This window comes from Capra hircus, chromosome 24 (assembly GCF_001704415.2).
Source record: "Capra hircus breed San Clemente chromosome 24, ASM170441v1, whole genome shotgun sequence".
In the NCBI taxonomy this organism is placed as follows: Eukaryota; Metazoa; Chordata; class Mammalia; order Artiodactyla; family Bovidae; genus Capra; species Capra hircus.
The window spans coordinates 22,081,256-22,104,566 of NC_030831.1; the positions used below are offsets into that span (position 1 = coordinate 22,081,256).

The 23,311-nt window shown below is 43.4% G+C and overlaps 1 protein-coding gene across 2 annotated transcripts in view; it reads right to left on the reverse strand.

The window, feature by feature from the left end:
- LOC102175174 (zinc finger protein 397) overlaps positions 1–19,490 on the reverse strand; it is a 50,506-nt gene extending 31,016 nt beyond the window's left edge. Inside the window, exons 1-4 of one of the 2 annotated variants that reach the window (XM_018039389.1) lie at positions 19,427–19,490; positions 17,371–17,863; positions 16,961–17,102; positions 13,194–14,230 (exon numbers count right to left, since the gene is read on the reverse strand). In XM_018039389.1, the coding sequence (XP_017894878.1) occupies positions 13,194–14,230; positions 16,961–17,102; positions 17,371–17,784 (1,593 nt within the window). In that variant the 5' untranslated portion in view covers positions 17,785–17,863; positions 19,427–19,490. Of the gene's footprint in view, positions 1–13,077; positions 14,231–16,960; positions 17,103–17,370; positions 17,864–19,185; positions 19,287–19,426 lie in introns of those variants that run through there. The other variant, XM_013974240.2, reaches the window with a different exon arrangement.

Here is a 23,311-nt window from a genome sequence, read left to right on the forward strand (position 1 = left end):
ATAAATAAGTTTGTTACACCTACCTACCCTTCTGATTTCATCTTTACCAAACAATCTTATTAAGTTCCCATGAAACTTAGCTATAATAAAAAAGTACATTAGTCTAGTCTGGTCTGTGTGACAGTTACATTACTCATTCATTCTTATTGTGGTTTTCCTGCTCAGTTTCATGAGCTTGGCTAATGAGAGTTGACCCCAAGAGGTAAATCTATTCATTGTATGATGATAAGGTTAGGTTTATGAGGCCACAAGGTCAAGGGCTAGCTCTTAGATTTTGGCAGTTCACCAAAGGAACTCATGCATGTATACATTGAAACCTCCTGAGAAACTCCCTTCCAGCTCCCCTGACACATCATTTGCCAAGTGAACCATCTTCTGCATCCAGTAGGAACTACATTCAAGTGGATTTTAATAATCATCTCCTCGAGTCCTCTGCCTTAAAGTAGGTAAATATCTAAATCAGTTAGAATAGATTATTTCTATTTTAAGGTCTTGAGGAATGAGACTGTCGTGTAATTTTTAAAGTCCTTCTTGGTTTTTTCATTCTGATATTTGTTGTGGGCTGAATTATGTTCCCCTGCCCCCAATTTCTGTGTTGAAACCTTAGCCTCCAGTACCTCAGAATATGACTCTGTTTGAGATAGAGCCTTTAAAGTAGTAAATAAGTTAACATGGGATTGTTAGGGTGATCTCTAATCCAATATGATGATGTCCTTAAAAGAAGAGGTAATTGGGACATAACACAAATTGAGGGACAACCATATAAGGACACAGTGGAAAGAAAGCCACTGCAAGCCATGGAGAGGTAGACCTGGGGGGAAAAAAACCTGTCAACACATTGATTTTGGACTTCCAACCTCCAGAATTGTGAGAAAGTAAATTTCTATTGTTTAAGCCATCGAGTGTATGGTATTGTGTTATGGCAGGCAGACCAGCCAACTAAAACAATCTTAAACTTCTTCTCTGGGTCGATATAAACTACTTCCAACTTTAATTCCATTTTATTTTATTTGTTCAGCAGAGTCCTCATAAAACACAACCTATTCTTGAAGGCAGTGAGTACACCTCCCTTTAACTTTGTTTTAACTGTCTCACTGCCTCTGACTCTGTGGTCCATCTCTCTGGTCATTCCCCTGGACATGCTTCAGGTTCTCCACATTCATTTGAACTACAGGGACAAAAAAAAAAAAAAAAATACCCTAATGAAGATCTGATTAATTTATAAGGTAGATTCACACCCCTCTTATGTGTTGCAGTTCGCATCTTTTTATTGTTTGCTCTTTCACAGTGGTATTACATTGTTGACTCAATCAACTTATAGCCACAATGATTCCATCTTCCAGCCTTCCTCATCCTCCGTTTATGCCTGGTCCCTAAGTATATGGCCTTGAATGGCCTTTACTGGATTCCCGATGAATCTCATTATGCTAATCTCTTTTTCAGTCATGAGGGTTTCACCTCCACTTCTGAAGGATTAATGTGGATCATTTCACATCTTTTACCTAGGTCCTGAGGTACATTGGAGAAATCCACTCTGCCAGGATTGTTAGAGTCATCATGTCATTTTTACAACCTTACACCCTCATTATATTATATATAATATAATTTTCCTGTAGCTTCTTCACTAGCCTAATAGTATGTCTTGCAAGAAGAAAAATCTGAGTTGGAGATTTGAGTGCAGGTGGTTTGCTGAGAACATGCTCTTCAGGAGAACTCTGGATGGAATGAGAGAGGTAGGGTTAGGAAGGAGGTAGGGTTAGGAAGGGGCAAGATCAAGAAACCTAGCCTTGGCTTAATCCATGTGGTGGGGCTTTGGAGGGATCCCCCGGAGCATAATTGTACTGCTGAGTTGTCCCTTCTTGAGTTGGGGTAGAGGGTGGTGAGGGTGGAGTAATTTCCTAGGCCAGGTGGCTTTCATCTGCCAGGGAAAGTCTCCAGAGAAAGGGACAGCTGTAGGTCATTAGGAGCCAACAGTTGCAGCAGCTGAGGGAAGGAGGCACCATACTGGTGAAGGTGATTTGGTGGGCAATGGAGCATCATCTTTATAGTGTTCAGTTCAGTCACTCGGTAGTGTCCAACTCTTTGCGACCCCATGAATCGCAGCACACCAGGCCTCCCTGTTCATCACCATCTCCCAGAGTTGGTGTTCACTCAGACTCATGTCCATCAAGTCCGTGATGCCATCCAGCCATCTCATCCTTGGTCGTCCGCTTCTTCTCCTCCACGCCCCCACCCCCCACCCAATCCCTCCCAGCATCAGAGTCTTTTCCAATGAGTCAACTCTTTGCATGAGGTGGCCAAAGTACTGGAGTTTCAGCTTCAGCATCATTCTTTCCAAAGAACACCCAGGACTGATCTCCTTTAGAATGGACTGGTTGGATCTCCTTGCAGTCCAAGGGACTCTCAAGAGTCTTCTCCAACACCACAGGTCAAAAGCATCAATTCTTCGGCGCTCAGCCTTCTTCACAGTCCAATTCTCACATCCATACATGACCACAGGAACCCTGTGCAATTAAGGCTGAGTCCCTAGGTAAGAGGATTTTAGACCATACAGGGTATTGAAAAGATAGGGAAGTAGGGTGAAGGGATGTTATATAGAAGAGCTTTTCTATAGGAAAACCTGTGGCTTATTTCCCTTCCAGAGTGCCTCCTATAATCTGTGCTCTGCCCTCCAGCCTCTGGTCTTTGGGCTTGATTGTGAATTATCATTCATTCCTGGGAGATATTAATTAGATTATTTGGCTTATTTTTGTACAAATATTTCTAAATATTCAAGTAGTCATTTGTTATCCTACTTTCAATCTTTCATTTCCATAAATTATTCTAGTTAACTATTTATCCTAATATTTTTATATAATAAACATATATAGTTGAAAGAATAAAAGTCTTGATATTTTTCCTGATCTATACATCTAAGGTCAGGACTTTTTACTGGTCTCATGATTTGACTTCATGTAATTACAGAATTTGAAGAGGTATTTTCAGTTCAGTTCAGTTCAGTCACTCAGTTGTGTCCGACTCTTTGCGACCCCATGGACTTCAGCAAGCCAGGCCTCCCTGTCCATCACCAACTCCCGGCGTTTACTCAAACTCATGTCCATTGAGTCAGTGATGCCATCCAACCATCTCATCCTCTGTCACCTTCTCCTTCTGTCTTCAGTCTTTCCCAGGACCAGGGTCTTTTCAAATGAGTCAACTCTTAGCATCAGGTGGCCAAACTATTGGAGTTTCAGCTTCAACATCAGTCCTTCCAATGAATATTCAGGACTGGTTTCCTTTAGGATGGACTGGTTGGATCTACTTGCAGTCCAAGGGACTCTCAAGAGTCTTCTCCAACACCACAGTTCAAAAGCATCAATTCTTCAGCGCTTAGCTTTCTTTATAGTCCAACTCTCACATCCATACATGACTACTGGAAAAACCATAGCCTTGACTAGATGGATCTTTGTTGGCAAAGTAATGTCTCTGCTTTTTAATATGTTGTCTGGGTTGGTCATAACTTTCCTTCCAAGGAGTAAGATATATTTTAAATCCTGTAAATTATGTAGCTGTTCTAATGTTCACAGCCCTAATTTTGTCCCTATAAAATTTTATTGCCACTTTATACTCTTTAATAATTTGATCTATTTACTACTTTCAGAAAATTTCTCATTTGGTTGTTACTTCTCTGACTTTAACCAAGTTGGTGCTTATTATTCTTCAGCCTTTTTTTATATATTATGCTTTTATTTATAATTTTTCCCTTTTCAAACAAGCACAGGCTTGATTAAGTTTCTGTCTAAGATCCAAGAACAGTGTGAATTTGAGTGTCCCAGCCTAATCTAAGAGGCAGTGTCGTCCATCTGTGATTTCTGGTAAGGAGTGAAGGAAAGAGGAGCTGGATAGCCCTCTGCTTTGGTCAGGTAACCATTGTGTTTGAAGTATCATAAACTATAAGAATATCAGAAAAAGTATTTATTTTCCTATAAAAACATGCTTTTTTAAAAAAATAAAACAAAAATGTTAAAAAATTTTTTCCCCTCAATGCAATTATAGCCATGAGTTCAGTTCAGTTCAGTCGCTCAGTCGTGTCTGACTCTGTGACCACGTGAATCACAGCACGCCAGGCCTCCCTGTCCATCACCATCTCCTGGAGTTCACTCAAACTCACGTCCATCGAGTCGGTGATGCCATCCAGCCATCTCATCCTCTGTCGTCCCCTCTTCCTCCTGCTCCCAATCCCTCCCAGCATCAGAGTCTTTTCCAATGAGTCAACTCTTCACATTAAGTGGCCAAAGTATTGGAGTTTCAGCTTTAGCATCATTCCATCCAAAGAACACCCAGGGCTGGTCTCCTTTAGAATGGACTATGCTTCCTTCCAATAAGGAAGGCATATGACATGGAGGGAAAACTGTAAACCTTGATATGAAGCATCTTTGGTTGAATCCTAACTCTACCAATTATTTATTCTGTGACCTTACATCAGTGAACTTCCTTGGTGGTCAGTGATAAAGAACCTGCCTGCCAAGAAAGAGATCTGGGTTCCATCCTTGAGTTAGGAAGATCCTCTGGAGAAGGAAGTAGCAACCCACTCCAATAATCCCATGGACAGAGGAGCCTGGCAGGCTACAGTGCATGGGGTCTCAAAGAGTCAGACACAACTTAGCAACTAAACAACAGCAACAAGACATATCAATGATATAGCCTCTCTGAGACGTCATTTCCTGATCTGTAGAATGCATATAAGTTTAGAGGACTTTGAGGAGGTGGAAAGTAACTTAACAGTTTTTCAGATTTTCTCCATGCAGAATAATTCAAGTTACCTTAGCCATCATTTAGTAGCCTTCTGTTTTGAGTTACTAGAAATCTAGAAACGAGAGGGGCAAGTTGTGTGAGAGCTGAAGGTTTGGCACCAGGCAGTCATATCTGCCTCTCCTTTCCAACATTCTCTGACCATTTATCAATAAAAAAGTGAACATGGAAGACTCCCACCAGACCCTGAGTGAGTCAGGAATTCACAAGATTCCTTTTATTATGCTCTGCATATCATATTCTCTTTGTTTGTAATTATTTGATCAACTAAGAACTTGCCAGAATCTGCTGGTTACCTTTGCACCACCTGTGTGTGTGCGTGCTTAGTTGATTCAGTCGTGTCTGACTCTTTGAGACTCTATGGACTGTGGCCCTCAGTCCATGGGATTCTTCAGGCATGAATACTGGAGTGGGTTGCCATGTCCTCCTCCAGGAGATCTTCCCAACCCGGATATCGAACACACGTCTCCTGCATTGGCTCGTGGGTTCTTTACCACTAGAACCACCTGGGAAGCCCTTGTACCGCCTACCTCTGTTCAGTTCTAAACCTTGAAGTGTTTTCTAATTGTATCTTCTCCTCTCCTGTTTTTCTAGAAGGACTAGATTCAAGATTCAGACATCTTTCTTTAGCCTAGTTGTTCCTATCTTCTCTTTTCCTTTCCCTCATTACCTAAAAACACACCTTCTCCTCTAACCCAGGACTGTCTCCCAGCATCCTGCTCTCTCACTGCTACTCCTGTTTACCACCATCTCCTTTAGCTAATGTCTTTCACTGTTCACTATCTCTTCTTTCCCAGGCTGACTCATTCTAGTCTATATTACTCTCTGGGGACAGGGACCTCTCACTACCCCAAGTCACTTCTCTGGTTTTTTTTTTTTTTTTACCATTTTCTTTTTTATTTAATAAAACTGAAACCAAGTCACTTCTCTTAATTCTAGGTTTGGAAGCTAATTTTTAAGAGTTTTCCTTCTAATAGGTAAATACCTATTTCACTTGATTTCTTTTTTATTCTCACTATAGTAAGTTTTTTCTTCCAGCATGGGGAGCAAATGACACTTGCATTTTCTATTCACATTTTTAGATGGCAAGCTGGTGGCTGACAGAGTATTGACAGCAAAGCAAGAAATTATTGAATGTGTTGCATCAGCAACCACAATACCTCCAAGACGACTCCCTGGGGAAACTCTTTCAGGACAGATACTTGAAGAAGCTTTAGGAGGTCTGGACAATTTTGAGAAGCTGAAAGGAAGTGCTTCTGGGAACAAACTGAGTCAGTTCCCTTCCCAGGAAAAACATTTTAGCCTGGCAAGCTTCACCAAGAAAATCTCCACAGAAAAGAGTTTCCTGGAATGTAATGACAGTATAGGAAGTCTCAGCCCGAACTCAAATGCTATAACACAACCGAGAATTCTTGCTGGGGGTAAGCTCTATGAGTGCTTGGACTGCGGGAAAGCCTTTTGCCAGAGCTCAAAGCTGATTAGACATCAGAGAATTCATACTGGAGAGAGACCTTATGTATGTCAAGATTGTAGCAAAGCCTTTAGTCTGAGCTCAGACCTTGTTAGACATCGGAGAATTCATAGTGGTGAAAAACCCTATGGATGTTGTGAATGTGGAAAAGCCTTCAGGGGCAGCTCAGAGCTTATCCGGCATCGGAGAATTCACACTGGAGAGAAGCCTTATGGATGTGGTGAATGTGGGAGAGCTTTCAGCCGGAGCTCAGCCCTTATTCAGCATAAGAAAATTCACACTGGAGACAAAGGCTATGAATGTACTGAATGTGGTAAGGCTTTCGGTAGAAGCTCTATCCTTATTGAACATCAGCGAATTCACACTGGAGAGAAACCTTATGAATGTAACGCATGTGGAAAATCCTTCAATCAAAGCTCAGCCCTCACCCAGCATCAGAGGATCCACACTGGGGAAAAGCCTTATGAGTGCAGTGAATGTAGGAAGAACTTTAGGCATAGATCAGGCCTCATGCAGCATCAGAGAACTCACACCAGAGTGTAACTCTTTGGGTAAGAGTTGTACAATTGTGAAATGCTAGGAACTCACTTTGGGGGTGAGACTCCACAGAAGTTAAAGGTTTTCTGAGAGCAGAATTCTTGTCCTTCCAGTGCAATGGACTGTTGTAAGAGTAGATCCACAGAAGGATGTTTGTTGAAGTGTCGAATGGGCACCCTCACAGTAAATCTGGGGTTAGGGAAGAAATCCTGAGAGAGCTCCTTATAAGATGGTCTAGGAGGTGATGCCTCCAATGGCAAGGATCCCCGCCCAGGCAAGTGCATTTGTATTTGGCAGGTGAAGGCACATGCCAAATTATCCAGTTCTCTGAAATGTTCTGTTGTGAGGTTGTGAAATGTTGGATTATGCCCTGGATCACTTTAGTAGTATCTGGGGAATGGTGACTCATTCTCCTCCCATGTCAGTTCTCTCCTCAGCCCTGGCCTTCTTGCTGAGGTCTGCTTATTTACTGAGCGCCTGGTATGTGCCATTCATCAGGGGCAGACATGGCCATTGCTCTTGAGTTAAGGGCTAGTGAGTTTTATATACATATGCATGCGTGCATGCTCAGTCGCTTCAGTTATATCTGACTCTTTGTGACCCTAAACTCCTCTGTCCATGAGATTCTCCAGGCAAGAATACTGGAGTGGGTTGCTATTTCCTCCTCCAGAGGATCTTCCTGACCCAAAGATCTAACCTACATCTCTTGCGGCTTCTGCATTGCAGGTGGATTCTTTACCACTGAGCCACCAAGGAAGCCCTTACATACATATGCATATTCAGAAACATATATACACATATTCATATATGTGAGTATATGTATATGTGTGTGTGTGCATATATGATTCTGTTGAAATGCATGGATGGCAAGGGATATCTAACCTGGTCCATGAGTCACCAAAGGCTTCTTGGATGTGATGAAATCTCAGACATAAAAGGTGGGTAGAGGTTAGCCAGAACAAAGCGAGAAGGAAGAGAATGTTACATGCAGAGTTTATCGCATGCTCCATGGCATGAAGAGAGGATCTGGAACCATCCCTTCTTCTGACTTCTCTCTGGCAACAATTTGTTCTTGTGGCCCCTGGTTCAGAAGCCAGGAGAGGTGTTGTTTCCTCGTTTCCTATTTAGTCACTGAGTTGGGTGGCCAATCCCAATCTCTTGAAGTACTCAGAAAATTAGTGTGATGGGAGACTTGGCTGTGATGCATGAAAAAGACATGTTTGTACATCTAGGAAGGAGTACATATTGGATGCTAGAGGGACAGTGTGGACTGGACTGTTCGTGTCTCATGACCCTGGGGCCCAGAAATGAGAAGCTGACAGGAACACGGAAGTAGGAGGTCTTCCCAGGCTCCACTATGTCTCATTCCCTGCTTGCCCTCCTCTTCATCAGACTCACAGATGCTAAGCTACTTGAGGTCAATGAGTATTTGTTGAATTACCCTCAGATTCCTCAAAACTCTACTTCACTAATTTTTGTCAGTTGTAATTAACTCACCAGTAATTGTTGAGGGCAGTTAATACCTAAGAGAAAGTCTGAGTCCTCTTCTAGGATACCCCAGTTTCCCTTCCTGATGCTGTCACTTCTGAAGAAGACATGGTGATCAAAGCTGTTGTGGGTAACAGGGGAAGTGGGATTGAGGGGACAGCCTTTGTGTCCAGAGGCTGTAGGATCACTAGTGAGGTCAATCAGATATCTAAAAAGATTTTTCAGATGGATAGAGCTGCCTTTTCCTGTAGGTGACAATCAAATGATTTCATGTTTTTAATACCATTGAATATCTTTTCCTGATTGTGAACTGTAAATGTTGATAGTATAGAAATGAGAAAGTATAAATCACCCAGGATCCCATCATCCATAGAAACATTGTTAACATTTTAGAGTACTTTCTATTCTTTTTTTTTAACCCACCAACCTTAATATATATAATATACACACATATATATTTTTTCTTGGTAATAATCTTGTCTGTTGAATCATTCTTAGTAACTGATTTTTAACATTTATCCTTTTGAATATATACTTCAACTGTTCATTAAAAAATTTTTGGTAGTTGATTTATAATATTGTTAATTTCTGCTGTACAGCAGTGATTCAGTTATATATCTATATATTCTTTAAAATACTCATTTCCATTATGATTTATCTCAGGACATTGAATATAGTTCCCTGTACTATACAATAGGACCTTGTTGTTATACTTCAGCTATTTAGTATGAGAATGTAATGCAAGATGTCTTGTAATAAAATTTGAGTTTTAGGTTTTGCTTTGAAATTGATCACTCAGTAATAAGCACAATAAGACAAGTGGAGACATGTTGGGGGAACAGGGGAAGGTGCTGTGGAAGGCTGGGAGCTGGTGATCTCACCTTTGATTCTATGGCCAAAACATGTCTGAGACGCTAGCTAGTCCCTGGGGATGCAGTTCATCAGGTGAAGCCACAAAATTGAGGGGACATCTGGGGCTGCACTGTGGTTGAGAGAACGTGGGAATCAGAGCAAATTCCCTCTGAACACACATGTCCTGCATCCACCAGAATCAGGACACTTCCCCACCCGCCTTGGGAACAAGAGTCTGGGAGAATGCCACAGCTTTCCCCTCTCCTCTCAGCAGGTCCTTAATACAATCACATGTGAAGGAAAACCCCATGGCCCTCTAGATCTGCCATCATTCATGCCTGCCAAGGAGACAGCTGTGAATGATAAAGTTACTGAGCAGCAGTGTCTGGTTCTGGCCAATCAGAAAGCAGGGGGTGGGTCTGGCTACTCACCCTCCCTCTTGACTTTGCAGAAATGCTCTCCAGATGAGTTCCTTCTGTACGGAAATGACTGGCAAGTCTCCCTGCTCTGAGGATTCACTTCAAGGGATAAAAGAAGCAAAGCTATTCACAGGGGAGTTAAGACCAAGGTCAGATGTGTTTAAATTTCTAATTCTCTCATCTAGACAGTGTTAACTAGCCTGTGGACATGAGGGAGAGGTAGAAAATATATTAAGCACTGTGCCTACATTCCACATCTTTTAAAATCTAAGAATTTGTGCAGGATCTGTTTAGGGTAAACAGTGGACTGCCTCTCCACCCCAAGAAATGAGGGCTCTGAGCAGAAAAGAAACAGATGGGTTACTTTTCCTCCAGCAATTCTGACGAAGGAAAAAACAATTACCTTTGGCATCTACCTTATTTAGTGCCCATCCCCCACCATTTCATAACCATAAGACTGTTGAAGCTTTAACTCTTAAAGAGATCACCTACTTCAGCTCCTTTGGACTAAGGGTCCAGAGTTATGAGGTGACTTGCCGGTGGTGCAAAATTCACGGAAAAGCACCAATGAGAACAGAAGTCTTCATGTCAAAGCTACTGTTCTTCACAGAAATTTACAATTTGCAGACTTTTTTGTACACTAGTGAGGTGAACACATCTTCCATTGTCATTTACCAGTGAGGAAGTCACAGATAGTTAATGAGTTAACTAACCTCCTGGGACTCAGAATGTACAAAGATGCTATAGAAAGCACGTGCTTTTCTTGGCGTTTTTCAACTATCCTAGGCTTCCATTCCCTTTTAAACCTTTTTTTCCTCTAACTTTAGAAGTTTGAGATATTTACTGTAGGAAATGTTGGAAGACACAAGCACAAGAAAAAATTAAATCACCTATAATCTTATTACTCAGATGTAACCAGTATGGCAAATCAGTTTATATATATTTCCAATATTTTTAGTGCATAAATGTATTTTTTTAAATGAATCATATTGTACACAGTCTTGTGTTTTTACTTAAGATATGTTTTGTCATTTATTATTAATCAGCATCATTTTTGTTAACAACTCTGTATACATTCATGATGGTTTCTGAAGCATACATTTCCAGGTAGAATTTTAACAAAAGGCAACGTTTAAGGCTTTTGGTATTGATTGCCAGACAGCGTCTATTCACACCTCACCAGCAGCATCAGAGTCCCAATTTCCCTGAATCTTTGTTAAGTTTTATGACAGGGAAAAAAGTGCCACCTCAACTCTTGCTTTAATATACATCTTTAATTCTAGCAAGGCTAACATTTATTGTCCATTGGCATTGATACTTTTGTGACTTGCCTATTTCAGTACTATTTCTTCTACCGGGACCTTTTCATGGGGAGACGGTACAGAGAAGTGGCTCCATGGACATGTTCTGGATTCCTACTGCCTAGGTTTCCAGTCTGACCTCACCACTCTGTAGCTACATGATCTTGAGTAAGCCATGACCCTAAGCCTTCATTCATCTCATCTGTAAAATATGGGCCGTCTGAGAAGTAACACATCTATACAAAGCCTTTGCACATACCTATTGTGTTTCTTACCAATATACGTTAAGAACCCTATGAAGAGTATCTGCCTTTTGTAATATATGTTGTAGCAATTCCTACTTAGCATTTGTTCTACCAGTTTGTTTGATTGGGTCTGCCTCTGAGAAGAGGAACAGGAGTTGAATCGCTTTATCATGCTATTCTGTTACATGGAACTGATCCTTCTTTACATTCTTTCCAAATCTGGGCTGTAGCCCTCCCACCATTCTTATTGGTTAGTACAAGCTCACGCCCCAGTAGGAGCATTACTTCCCTATTTATCCTCATGAAAACCCTCCTTTTTCCTATGTACAGGACATGAGATTCCCAAAGGTTTGTATCTTTGGTTAAGGTGTGATGTGCTAAGTCACATCAGTTGTGTCCACTCCGTGACCCTATGGACTGTAGCCCACCAGGCTCCTGTCCATGGGATGCTCCAGGAAATACTGGAGTGGGTTGTCATGCCCTCCTCCCGGGGATCTTCCCGACCCAGGGACTGAACCTGCATCTCATGTCTCCTGCACTAGCAGGCAGGTTCCCTACCACCAGTGCCACCTGGGAAGGTGTGTTATACCTCTGACCTATTAGAAGCTTTAAGCAACATGTCTTCCTGTTGCTAACTAAACTCTACCCTTCTGCATTGTGCTGAGAAGCAGCTGTCTGAGGAGACATTTCCTGCTGGGTCCCTCAAGAGGGCAGCCTCTGGATGGACCATGACTGGTACTGTTACTTCCCTTTAGCATGGTCTTTGACAAACTTCCCAAGACTTTGAGATACTTCTGATAAAAAGACAGAACTGAACACGTGAGGTGCTTGGAGAAGAAAAAGAGACCCTCAATGGACAAATATTTCTTAGCACCTGAGGCGGGCATGCGCACTATTGTGGAAGCACAGCCCGAAACAGGGCAACATGGCAGCTTCTGGCCCAGAGCCTTGGGAGCTAGAAGCTGAGGTCTGACCAGAGCACAAAAGGAGTCCTTAGGCCTGCAAGGGAGAGCTGAAACTCAGGACTCTGCTAGACTGGGCTCTTTCTGGCCCCCCGATGGACAAGGAAATGACCTATTAACCCTTACCCCGGGATCACACAAACCAAGACAAAGCTCCTTACCGCCCTGTGTTCCAAAGACTCCAGGTTTTATTGACAAACTTTTCCACTGGTTCATGTTTTAACTGCAGGCACTGTAGTAAACAAGACTGGCTACATTCATGTTTCTTTTATAGTCAGGAATCTACTTCAGAAGGAACTCAACAGCCATGCTTTACTTAACACAGCCTTTTCCTTTTCTCAGATGTGCCAGACTTTCTTCCTGGTGGCCTACCTCCCTGGCTAACTCCCACTTATCCTTCAGGTAATTTTTTTCAGAGGCCTTCTCTGATCCAAGGTTGGGTCAGGTACTCCTCAACATCACACAAGCACTGATGGAACCAGTATCACTGCCTATTTGCCTTGTCCATGAAACTGCAGAGACAGGCTGTCTACTGTACCCCTTGTGCCTGATAGCAGCCACTCAAAAAATAACTGCTGGGATAACTTAATTTGTATTTTCTCTTCACTGTCTCACTTCTGGCCTGCCCTGGGCTCAATAAGTCACTGATGAAACTGTTCCCCATGACTTGCTGCCCTGCCACTGGTCTTAACTGGTCAGTAAAACCTTTTGCATTCCTAAAACAATGTCCCTCATACTCTCCATGACATCCCCCAAATCTGGCCCATGGATCATTAGATGCATTGACAAGAGTTTGGATTGCTGTGCCCTCTTTAAGTCTCGTGGAAAATGAGATTTAAATGTTATAATCCCATTTTCCACATTTCCTGAGGATTCCTAATGGCAAGAGAAAAGCTGGAAGCAACAGTTCTTCTGCCTGCTGTTCTGATTAGTCACAGGAAAAGCTTTCAGGGGACAATGTGCATGAGCACTGGGAAGTGCTGTGTAGTCAGATGACTTGAGACCTGGTACTTCATAACCACCTCCGTGGAGTTTTACTCCAAAGTAAATGAAACCCTTCTGACAAACAAAGATAGAACCCTGACTGAAATATTTACAGTATTGAATGTATTCACAAGTCACTTTACAGTGTGGACTCTCTGATGGCGCGTGAGGACTGATCTGTGCCTGAAGGCCTTGCCGCACTCACTACATATGTAAGCCTCTTCCCCGGAATGGATTCTCTGATGCTGCACAAGGGCTGAGCTCCTTTTGAAGGTTTTGCCACATTCGTTACACTGATAAGGTTCCTCTCCACTGTGAATTCTTTGATGTCTGATGAGGTTTGAGCTCAGGCTGAAGGCTTTTCCACACTCATTACACTCATAGGGTTTCTCTCCACTATGTATTCTCTGATGGGTTATCAGCTCTGAGCTCTGCCTGAAAGCTTTTCCACACTCGTTACATTCATAAGGTCTTTCTCCTGTATGAATTCGCTGGTGTCTGATAAGCTTTGAGCTTTGGCTAAAGGTTTTCCCACACTCATTACACTCGTAGGGTTTCTCACCAGTGTGAATTCTTTGATGGATAATGAGATAGGAACTCTGACTGAATGCTTTGCCACACTCGTTACATTTACAAGCTTTCTCACCGGTGTGGATTTTCCGATGTCTAATGAGGGCTGAGCTCTGGTTGAAGGCCTTCCCACATTCGCTACATTCATAAGCTTTCTCACCGCTATGGATTCTCTGATGAATAATAAGATAGGACCTCAAACTAAAGGCCTTCCCACACTGGTTACATTTGTAGGGCTTTTCTCCAGTATGGATTCTCTGGTGTTGTGTTAGAGAAGAATGCTGTTTGAAGCTGTGCCCGCAGATGTCACACCTGTAAGGTCTCTCTTCTTTAGGAAATTTCTGATACGTTACAGAGTTTGTGCTTAGAATCAGGTTTCTCTGGGGCTCGGGGTGGTCTCTGTTTCCTAGCGATTTGTGTGTGAAGATTACTGGACTAAAACTGGCCCCCTGGGAAGGGGATCTTCTCAATGTCTCCCCTGGAGCACTCCCTTGCTGCCACTCTACACTGCTTTTGTGTTCACTGAATCCTCCAAATGAAGGCTCCTGGGAAAGTCTCTTTGATTTCTCTCCTGAAATGTCCTTTGTTGCCAATTCATTATTCTCACAACCTGAAATGGTAATAACAAAAAATAATGTTTTATTTCTCCAGTCACTTTCAATACTCCCTTTCTACGTTAGAGAAAACAGATGCTCCTGCCCACAAGATATAGCTGTCTGCATGTACCTTTTCTTTACTGGTCAAAATAGGGTCCCTCCTCCATTCTAACACTAAGGCCTACATCCACAGTTTGAAATTTATCCTTTCCTGCCTCCTCTGAGACTTCAATAAATCAATTATCCACTATTTCATGCCTACTGTCTTGATCTTTCTCCGCTGACTCCTGACCACTTAAATAAATTCAAGTCTCTCTCATCTTTTTAAATCGAGCTCCTTGGCTATACATCTCCCTCATGCAACCTCACTCCCACTCAGAGTAAAGCTTCTTCAAACAACAGTCTGTACTGGTCTGCATTCTGTAATCTGGTGTCTGCCTTACCTATGCACCCTCCACCCTGCCCTCGTCAAAATCACCAACTTCATAGCTGCTAAATCCAATGGCTACTTTCTGGATCTTCCTTAGCTGGCCTTTCTGTAGCATTGATACTGCGGACTACACCTTTCTTCCAGAGATACTCTCTTTTAAACACATTAGCCTGATTTCTATGGCTGTTCCTTCTCAGATTCAAGGTCAGTCACTTGAACACGAGTTCCTCAGAGTTCTGTCCTGAGCTCTCACATGTCCTCAGTCCACCAACTACCTCCTCATCGTCAGTCACTACTTAGGCTACATATTAATGTCTCCCCAGATCGCCAATTCTAACCCAGTTCTCTTAAGCTCCAGACTCTCATATCCAATGCGAGTTGGCCATGTTACTTATAAATAATTCACAAACACCAAAATGTCCCAAACTAAACTACATCATCAGATGTATTTTTTCAGCTGTGATGTTCCCCACCTCTCACCCTATCCTCATTTATTCCCTGTGGCCACTTGGATACAACTGTCTCTAACCAGACTCTGCATTGCCCTTCTCAAATCCATTCTCCTCTCTGCAACTGAGTCTTAAAACACAGGTCTGATCATGTCCCTCCCTTGTCTAAAACCCTTCAGCTGAACCCCACTGCACTGTATAAACCAGTTAGGATGACAGACACATTTTCACAACCTGTGTGCCAATTTCCCCTCTAGTTTCTCTCTCTTCCCTAGGAATTCTCTCTTCAAGTTAAATCAAATTACCTGAAATTTCCAGAATGGGTTGTCTTCTCTCATCTTTAGGACCTTGTGGCCCTTGCTTATGTGACATTATAATGTGGGAAATATATATTTGGCCTCAACCCCAGTTCCTGGCACAGAGCTTTTAAAACCCCTGCAGTTTGGTCTGTGGTGGAGAGGAGAGGATACTGGAGCTTATACTAATGAGTTGACTCTTAAGAGGGCATGGAGGGCTAGTTCCCAAAGGTTTTCCAGTTTGACCAGAGGGTCAGAACTTTCAGTCCCACCCTGAACACCAGAGAGAGGGGCTGGAGACTGAGTTAATTAATCCCCAATGGCCAATGATGTAATTCATCATACCTAACAAAACCTCCATAACACATTAAATAAAGGGGTTCAGAGAGCTTCAGGGACAGTGGCACATCCCGAACTCCAGGAAAAGAAGCACCTGTGCTCAGGCCCCTTCTGGACCTTGCCCTGTGCGCCTCTTCATCTGGCTGGTCATCGGTATCCTTACAATGAACAGGAAATGGTGAAGAAGGTGTTTCCTGAGTTCTGGAAGCCACTACAGCAAATTATGAAACCTCAGGATGCAGTTGTAGAATCTCCAATCTGCAGCCAACCTGGACAGAAGTGTGGGTAGTCTGGGGATTCACTACATGTAAGACTAGTATCTGACGGAGGGCAGGGGAGGACTCAGTTTCTTGGGACTGAAACCTTAACCTGTGGGGTCTGCACTGGTTCTGGGTAGTTAGTGTCAGAAGGGCTTAACAGGAGGGAAGACCCCACATATCCGGTATCAGAAGTGTTGTGAGCAGAGAAACAGTTTTTCCCTTTAGTGTGGAAGCTCCTCCTCCCACTTATTTACCCAGCTTACCTCTATTCACAGTTCATGTCTTAGCTGAGATGTCTCTCGCTCCAGGAAGTACTCCTTGAACCTCTAAAGTTGACCTGGGTGCCTTTATATGTAGTAGGACCCAGTATCTACTTTTATTCTATAATTTACTACCTGGCACTGTATTATAATTGCCTTTGTGCTTGCCAACTACCCCATCTAGACCCAAACATTCCTTGAAAATAGAGAACCACTGCCCACCACAATACAACATGTGATGGCACCCCACTCCAGTACTCTTGCCTGGAAAATCCCATGGATAGAGGAACCTGATAGGCTGCAGTCCATGGGGTCGCTAGGGGTCGGACAGGACTGAGTGACTTCACTTTTACTTTTCACTTTCATGCATTGGAGAAGAATATGGCAACCCACTCCAGTGTTCTTGCCTGGACAATCCCAGGGACGGGGGAGCCTTGTGGGCTGCCATCTATAGGGTCAAACAGAGTCGGACATGACTGAAGCGACTTAGCAGCAGCAATGAAGGAATAAATGAATAAAGGACAGGCAAACTGACACAGGGAGGGCTAACTGTAATTCACCAGGACCGCTGAATACAAAGCTGCAAAAGTGAGCACCTCCTTTCTAGAATAAAGATGAGGTTCACGTGGAGTGTGCTGTAAAATGTAGCTAATTCCCTATCCTCGAGACCAGAGGCCTAATAAGCTTCCAGATGAGTTTCTATTTCTTACCACTCTTGGGGGAAAGGCAAGGTTCCCAGGGTTTCAGCTGTTTCTTTAAAGGCTGGCGCTGAATATGCGTAAACTCCTGGGCTGCTCCAAGACAGGTCAAATCCTTCCAAGGCATTGCTGGTCCCTGTGGACTAGCTGGGACCTGAAATCAGTAAAATATGGTTAGCTCTGTGAGAAAACCCCTAGGGAAAATGCTTAGTAAAAATCTCTCAGGGGTTAACCAAGACATCTCCTGGGATGAGGGATAGGGACAAAAGAACTACGAAGGACAGAGACGGGTATGGCCCTAGTAGTCACTTCAGCGTTATGGTTCAGTGGAGATAAATTCTCATCCCATTCTTATGATGATGCCACATGCTCAAGTCTGTACATTCCTTTCCCCACAACATATCACATCTCCCTGTTCCCACCTGCTGCCCGGCATCATCGAATTCCCTCTCCAGATCCTCCAACAGAGTCACGGCTTCCTCGCCATTCTTTGGACTATGCTGCTGAACCCAGATCTGCAGCTCCTCTGGCAGGATACTCAGGAACTGCTCCAGCACCAGCAGCTCCAGGATCTGCTCCTTCGTGTGCAACTCAGGCCTGAGCCACTGATAGCAAAGCTCCTGGAGTCGGCCCAGCGCTTCCCGGGGCCCCGGTGTCTCCTGGTAGCAGAACTTTCTGAACTGCTGGCGAAACAATTCTTGGCAGGATCGGGTACTCCCGTTCTGCTTAAGTTTCTGACCCCAAGAACAGCTTTCTTCTACTTTCACCAGTATTAGCTCTTGTTCCTGAGAATTCTGAGGTACTGGGGTTGAAACTGCTCTGGATTCCAGAGCCATTCTGGGCTGAAACAGCTTAGCGTGAAGCTCACTAAAACTGCGTCCTGTATTTCAGTTTGTTTGGTTAATCTCTTCTTTCCTGAAGGATATAAAAGCACTGTTAAAATTACAGTGATGAAACAAAATCTCTAAGAACTTGTAATAATAAAGATCAGTCACTGGAATAACATATGCAGTGGGATCAGGGTGGAGACCGTAACTAATAAACAAGGGACAAAACTAAAAATCACTCACCTCATTCAATGTCTCTCATTCTATAGAATTCCTACCACATTTATACTATGAGGAATTATTTTAGAGGCAAAAGAAAGCAGCATTGACTTGAATTACATATTGGGACATTTCCTCTTCAATTCTCTTTCAATCTTGATTGCATCAGGGAGAACAGCCTGTCTTTAACATCATCTGTAAAACTTGCAAAATTCTCTTTAAAATATAGGCTTCAGATTTCCATGGGTAACCGTATCTAGCTAGGACTTGATACGCTTTTTAAAAATTTATTTTTAGTTATCTTTTACTTATGGCAAATTATGGAGAAGGCAATGGCATCCCACTCCAGTACTCTTGCCTGGAAAATCCCATGGACGGAGGAGCCTGGTGGGCTGCAGTCCATGGGGTCGCTAAGAGTCGGACACGACTGAGCGACCTCACTTTCATTTTTAATTTTCATGCATTGGAGAAGGAAATGGCAACCCACTCCAGTGTTCTTGCCTGGAGAATCCCATGGACGGAGGAGCCTGGTGGCCTGTCGTCTATGGGGTCGCACAGAGTCGGACACGACTGAAGCGACTTAGCAGTAGCAGCAGCATGGCAAATTATGGTGCTTTTCATCTAAGGCAGTAATAAAACATTTTTAAAAGTTCATATTAAACATGAGTTGATTTTAATGAAAACATCGTTGGACATTTGCCATTTGATCAAATTTATTATCTCATGCACTTCCTCAACAAACACCGAGGCACTTATTATGGGCTCTGTCCTGGGCCAGGTATTGGGATACAAAGGTTTTTACTCCTGACTAAGAGTCTACCCAGGAATTAACCAAGAAGTATTTGTTAAATGCTTACCACGTGCTCAAAAACACGTCAGATATTATGAGACACAAAAGCAAAAATGTTAATCTAAACTCTCAAAATGCTTAGAACTTATAGGGGAGTAAACATTTTAAAAAGTGAAATATGGCAACTAATACTTTGTGTTTTAAATTTCATAATGTAGATCGATCATGATCTGATTACTGGATGAGAGAATTCGATGGAAGGGTATGCCCTTGAATTAGTTAGGACAGATCAGTACAATTTAACCCTAACCTAACCTACAGTTAACTTTAGAGAACAGACTATTTAGCCTACAAATCTGTAGTTTATTTACCAGCCCCGTCGCACTAGTCTATTTTTATACCTCGCTTAAATCGCAGCATCTTAAAAGTCACCGTGGAGGGGGAATAATTGCTCTTTCTGCCGAAAGCAGAGGCTAGATTGCTGGCCTCCCCTGCGTCCCCAGGACACTCGGCGATGCCGCCCCAAAATGCCGAGACCCAGGGATGGGCAGGCGGAGCACCGGAGATCCTCCACCCCGCGCCTGCCGCCGGGGCCGAGTGCCCTCCACGCCCTCCCTCCGCCTCGGGTCCCAAGTCCCTCACCGCGAAGCCCGGGAGCGGTCAGGGCGCGAGCCGCGGACCTGCAGCAGAGAGCCACAAAGACCGGAAGTACCCGCCCGCGGCCTTCCGCTCGCCGGCTCTCCGGAGCCTCCGTCCGCCCCGCCCTGTGCTCACAGGCAGCCAATCAGCGCGTGGATCTGGTCCTCCCACCGCCTTCCCGTGGTGGCCTCTGGACCCGAGGAACGTCGACGCCCGGTCAAGGATGCTCTAGGGGCGGGGGTCGCCGTGGGAAGTCGGCACCGCTCATCGCCTCGGTCATCTCCGTACTTGATGTCTTGTCACTCCCGAGTTATCTCACCTTCAGTTTTTCAGAAAATAATTCGAATTTTCCTGTAATTCCTGTGCATTTCCAGTACTGCCGACAGAAGTGAACGTGTGAATGAACTGAGCTGAACAAAAAGTAACAACCATTTATAGTGCTCTTCCCTGTGCGTATCGTGTAGCCTTACCACTGCTTTGTGCGGTAGCCGTTTCTGCCCACGTTACAGCCGTAGACTCTCCCCTAAGTCAGGGAACTGGTGGCCAGAGATGCCGAAGTCGCCGTATTTCCAGGACAGGGGTCCCCGGCTTGGCGCCTCTAATAAGGAACTTTTTCCATTTTTCACTGGCTTTAAGTTTTAGTGTTTAAGTTTTTCTTTGGCCATGCAGTAGATTAAAAAATGATGCCTCTTTGTTGATGCTTGGTAGAAACCAGCACAACACTGTAAAGCAATTATCCTTCAATTAAAAATAAAATTTTAAAAAGATACCTCATGTTTTCATTTGCATTTCTTTTAAATTAGTGAGCTTGAGTTAATGTATTTTCCTCATATGTGTACTGACCATTTGTAGTTCTTCAAAGAAATGGCTTTTCCCATTTTTAAAACTGAGGTGTTGCTATTTTTCTTTTGTATTTGTGAGAGAAGGATATCAACTCATTTGTCACAATTATTTCCCCTTTTATTTGTATTTAATTGTTTTGTAAATATTAGTACAAGGTGATACATGGAGAGAAACAACTCTTGTGAGCTAAGACGAAACACATATTTGAAGAAAAAATACTCATTAGCTTACAGAGTGGCTCGCTAAATAACTCCTAATCATAGTGCACAGACTAGAACAATTTTACAAAGCAAGAGAACAAATAACACAACTTTATACTTCAGCTGTTGCTGCCTAACAAACTACTCCAATACTTAGTGACTGAAATAGCAGGTGTTTTATTGCTCACAATTCTGTGGTCGAGCCTGCAGACAGGGCTTAGTGGAGGTGCTTTATGAGGTGTCAGTCCACTTAGCTTAATTGGGACTGGAAGGCCCAGGATGATGTCACTCACCTTGTTGTGGTCTTGGTGCTGCTGCCTTTTGGCTGGAGTCAACTGAGTCTCCTCCATAAAGTTTCCTCCTAGTGGCCCGTCGTTTGGGAGTTAGCCTAGACTTTCTTACCTGGTTGTAGGGAAAGAGCAGATTAGCCAAGATGGCAGTGATCAGGCTCTCTCGCCCCACGTTTTGTAAATAATAACTTTGCATGTTTATGTAATGGCTGATTGTAGCACTGCACGTGTGCATCATGCCTATATAAGCACCACCTGAAAAGCCCTTGGCGTGCATTACGGCTGTGTCCGCTGGGTTAACCATGAGCGAATGCAACATGTCTGCTGCTGCCTTGCTTCCGTGCCAATCAGGAGAGAATAAGCTTATCTGCAGTTCTTACGACGCATCAAATCTTCTTCCAGGGTCCCCGCTTGTGCCTTGCCTACCGTATGTTCAGCGAACAGGGAGACAGGGGTCCTGGTTTCCAACAGTGTGAACGAAGATGGTAAGATGCTTGCTCTCTTAAGACTTAGGTCTGGAACTGACATTATATTACTTATGTATTCTGTTGGCAGGAATACATGGGAAGGCTCTTGAAATAGACTCTGCATTTTAAGAGGAAGAGTAGCTTGAACCTAGGAGAAAATATAGGCAGTTATCATTGCATTGTTATGCATACCTGAGAAGCCTACTATTTAGGAGGACAACTATTGAGAGAGAAGAAATACTCTTAGTTGCAGTGATAGAAAACCTTACTAAATATCCTTAATGTTTAAGCCTTTTTATTACCTAACATAGCTAGGTATATGGAGGTCAGGTCATCCACAGGGTTGGTTAATTCAATGGCTTGACAACATTGTCAAGGACCCAGGTCCCTTTCTTCTTTTTGCTTCTTCATGTTTAAGCATGTTGGCCTGCTCTCCAGTCTGGCTTCCCTTTTGGTCCTAAAGTGGTCTCTGTTCCAGATTATAGATGACATCCAGGGGCAGGAAAAGGGGTCACCCTTATATTTTCTCTTTTTAAGACTAAGGAAAACCTTGTCCCCCACCAGGAGATTTTCGCTCATGTTCAGTTCAGTTCAGTTGCTCAGTCGTGTCCAACTCTTTGCGACCCCATGAATCGCAGCACGCCAGGCCTCCCTGTCCATCACCAACTCCCGGAGTTCACTCAGACTCACGTCCATCGAGTCAGTGATGCCATCCAGCCATCTCATCCTCTGTCGTCCCCTTCTTCTCCTGCCCCCAATCCCTCCCAGCGTCAGAGTCTTTCCCAATGAGTCAACTCTTCGCATGAGGTGGCCAAAGTACTGGAGTTTCAGCTTTAGCATCATTCCTTCCAAAGAAATCCCAGGGCTGATCTCCTTCAGAATGGACTGGTTGGATCTCCTTGCAGTCCAAGGGACTCTCAAGAGTCTTCTCCAACACCACAGTTCAAAAGCATCAATTCTTCGGCGCTCAGCTTTCTTCACAGTCCAACTCTCACATCCATACATGACCACTGGAAAAACCATAGGCTTGATTAGTCGGACCTTAGTCGCTCATGTTACATTAGTTAAAATTGCTTCACCTGTCTATGCCTATTACTAACAAGGGAGTGAGGCCTCCAAGGTGAGTGTATGCATGCTAAGTTGCTAAGTTGTGTCTGACTGTTTGTGACCTTATGGACTGTAGCCCGCCAGGCTCCTCTGTTCATGGGATTCTCCAGGCAAGAATACCGGGGTGGGTTGCTACGCCCTCCTCCAGGGGATCTTCCTGATCCAGGGATAAAACCCATGTCCTTTTACGTCTCCTGCATTGGCAGGCAGGTTCTTAACCACTAGTAACACCTGCAGCTTGAGCCCTCCAAAATAGGCTTGGCTGATTGAGATTCATTTCCCAGAGCTGAGGAGAGGCCAACCTCTCCTGAGAGATACAGTCTGGGGAAGGTGAGTGAGATTAGGTTTATGTTACAAAACAGAAAAAGGGGACAGATAGATGACTGCAAAAAGAACATCTACTTCAGTAGATAATCTTATGATAAGTAATGGGCCTTTATTGGTAAGAAAGTGAGACCCTAGGAAAAAAATTCAAATCCCTATCATTCCTTACAAGATGGCACAGACATTTAAAATAAAAACCAATGACTTAGTTGCAAGAGATGTAGGCTAAGGATTTACAAGAAATTCCCAGGACTTGTTTTAAATGCCCAGTGGGATGGCAACTGATCATTTGAAGAGTTTTGGTTGACAATCTCCACTTACATGGTGTCTTAGTCCATTTTGCTGTAACAAAAATACCATAGACTCAGTGGCTTATAAACAACAAAAATGTACTTCTTACAGTTCTGGAGGTTGGAAAGTTATGGCCACAGCATCATCAGATTCAGTGTCCTGTGAAGACCCACTTGTTCATAAACTGGTGATTGGTGAGTAAAGCTATTCATTCAGTAAAGTCCAACTGCTTGAATTATGTGTCATTTAACCGTGCTATACTTTATGATCTTCATCGAGTGAGATAAACTTAATTGTAAACCACTCTTCAGTCATAAAAATGGAGAAAATGGCTTCTGATGCTTAAAGGAAAACAGATCCTTCTTT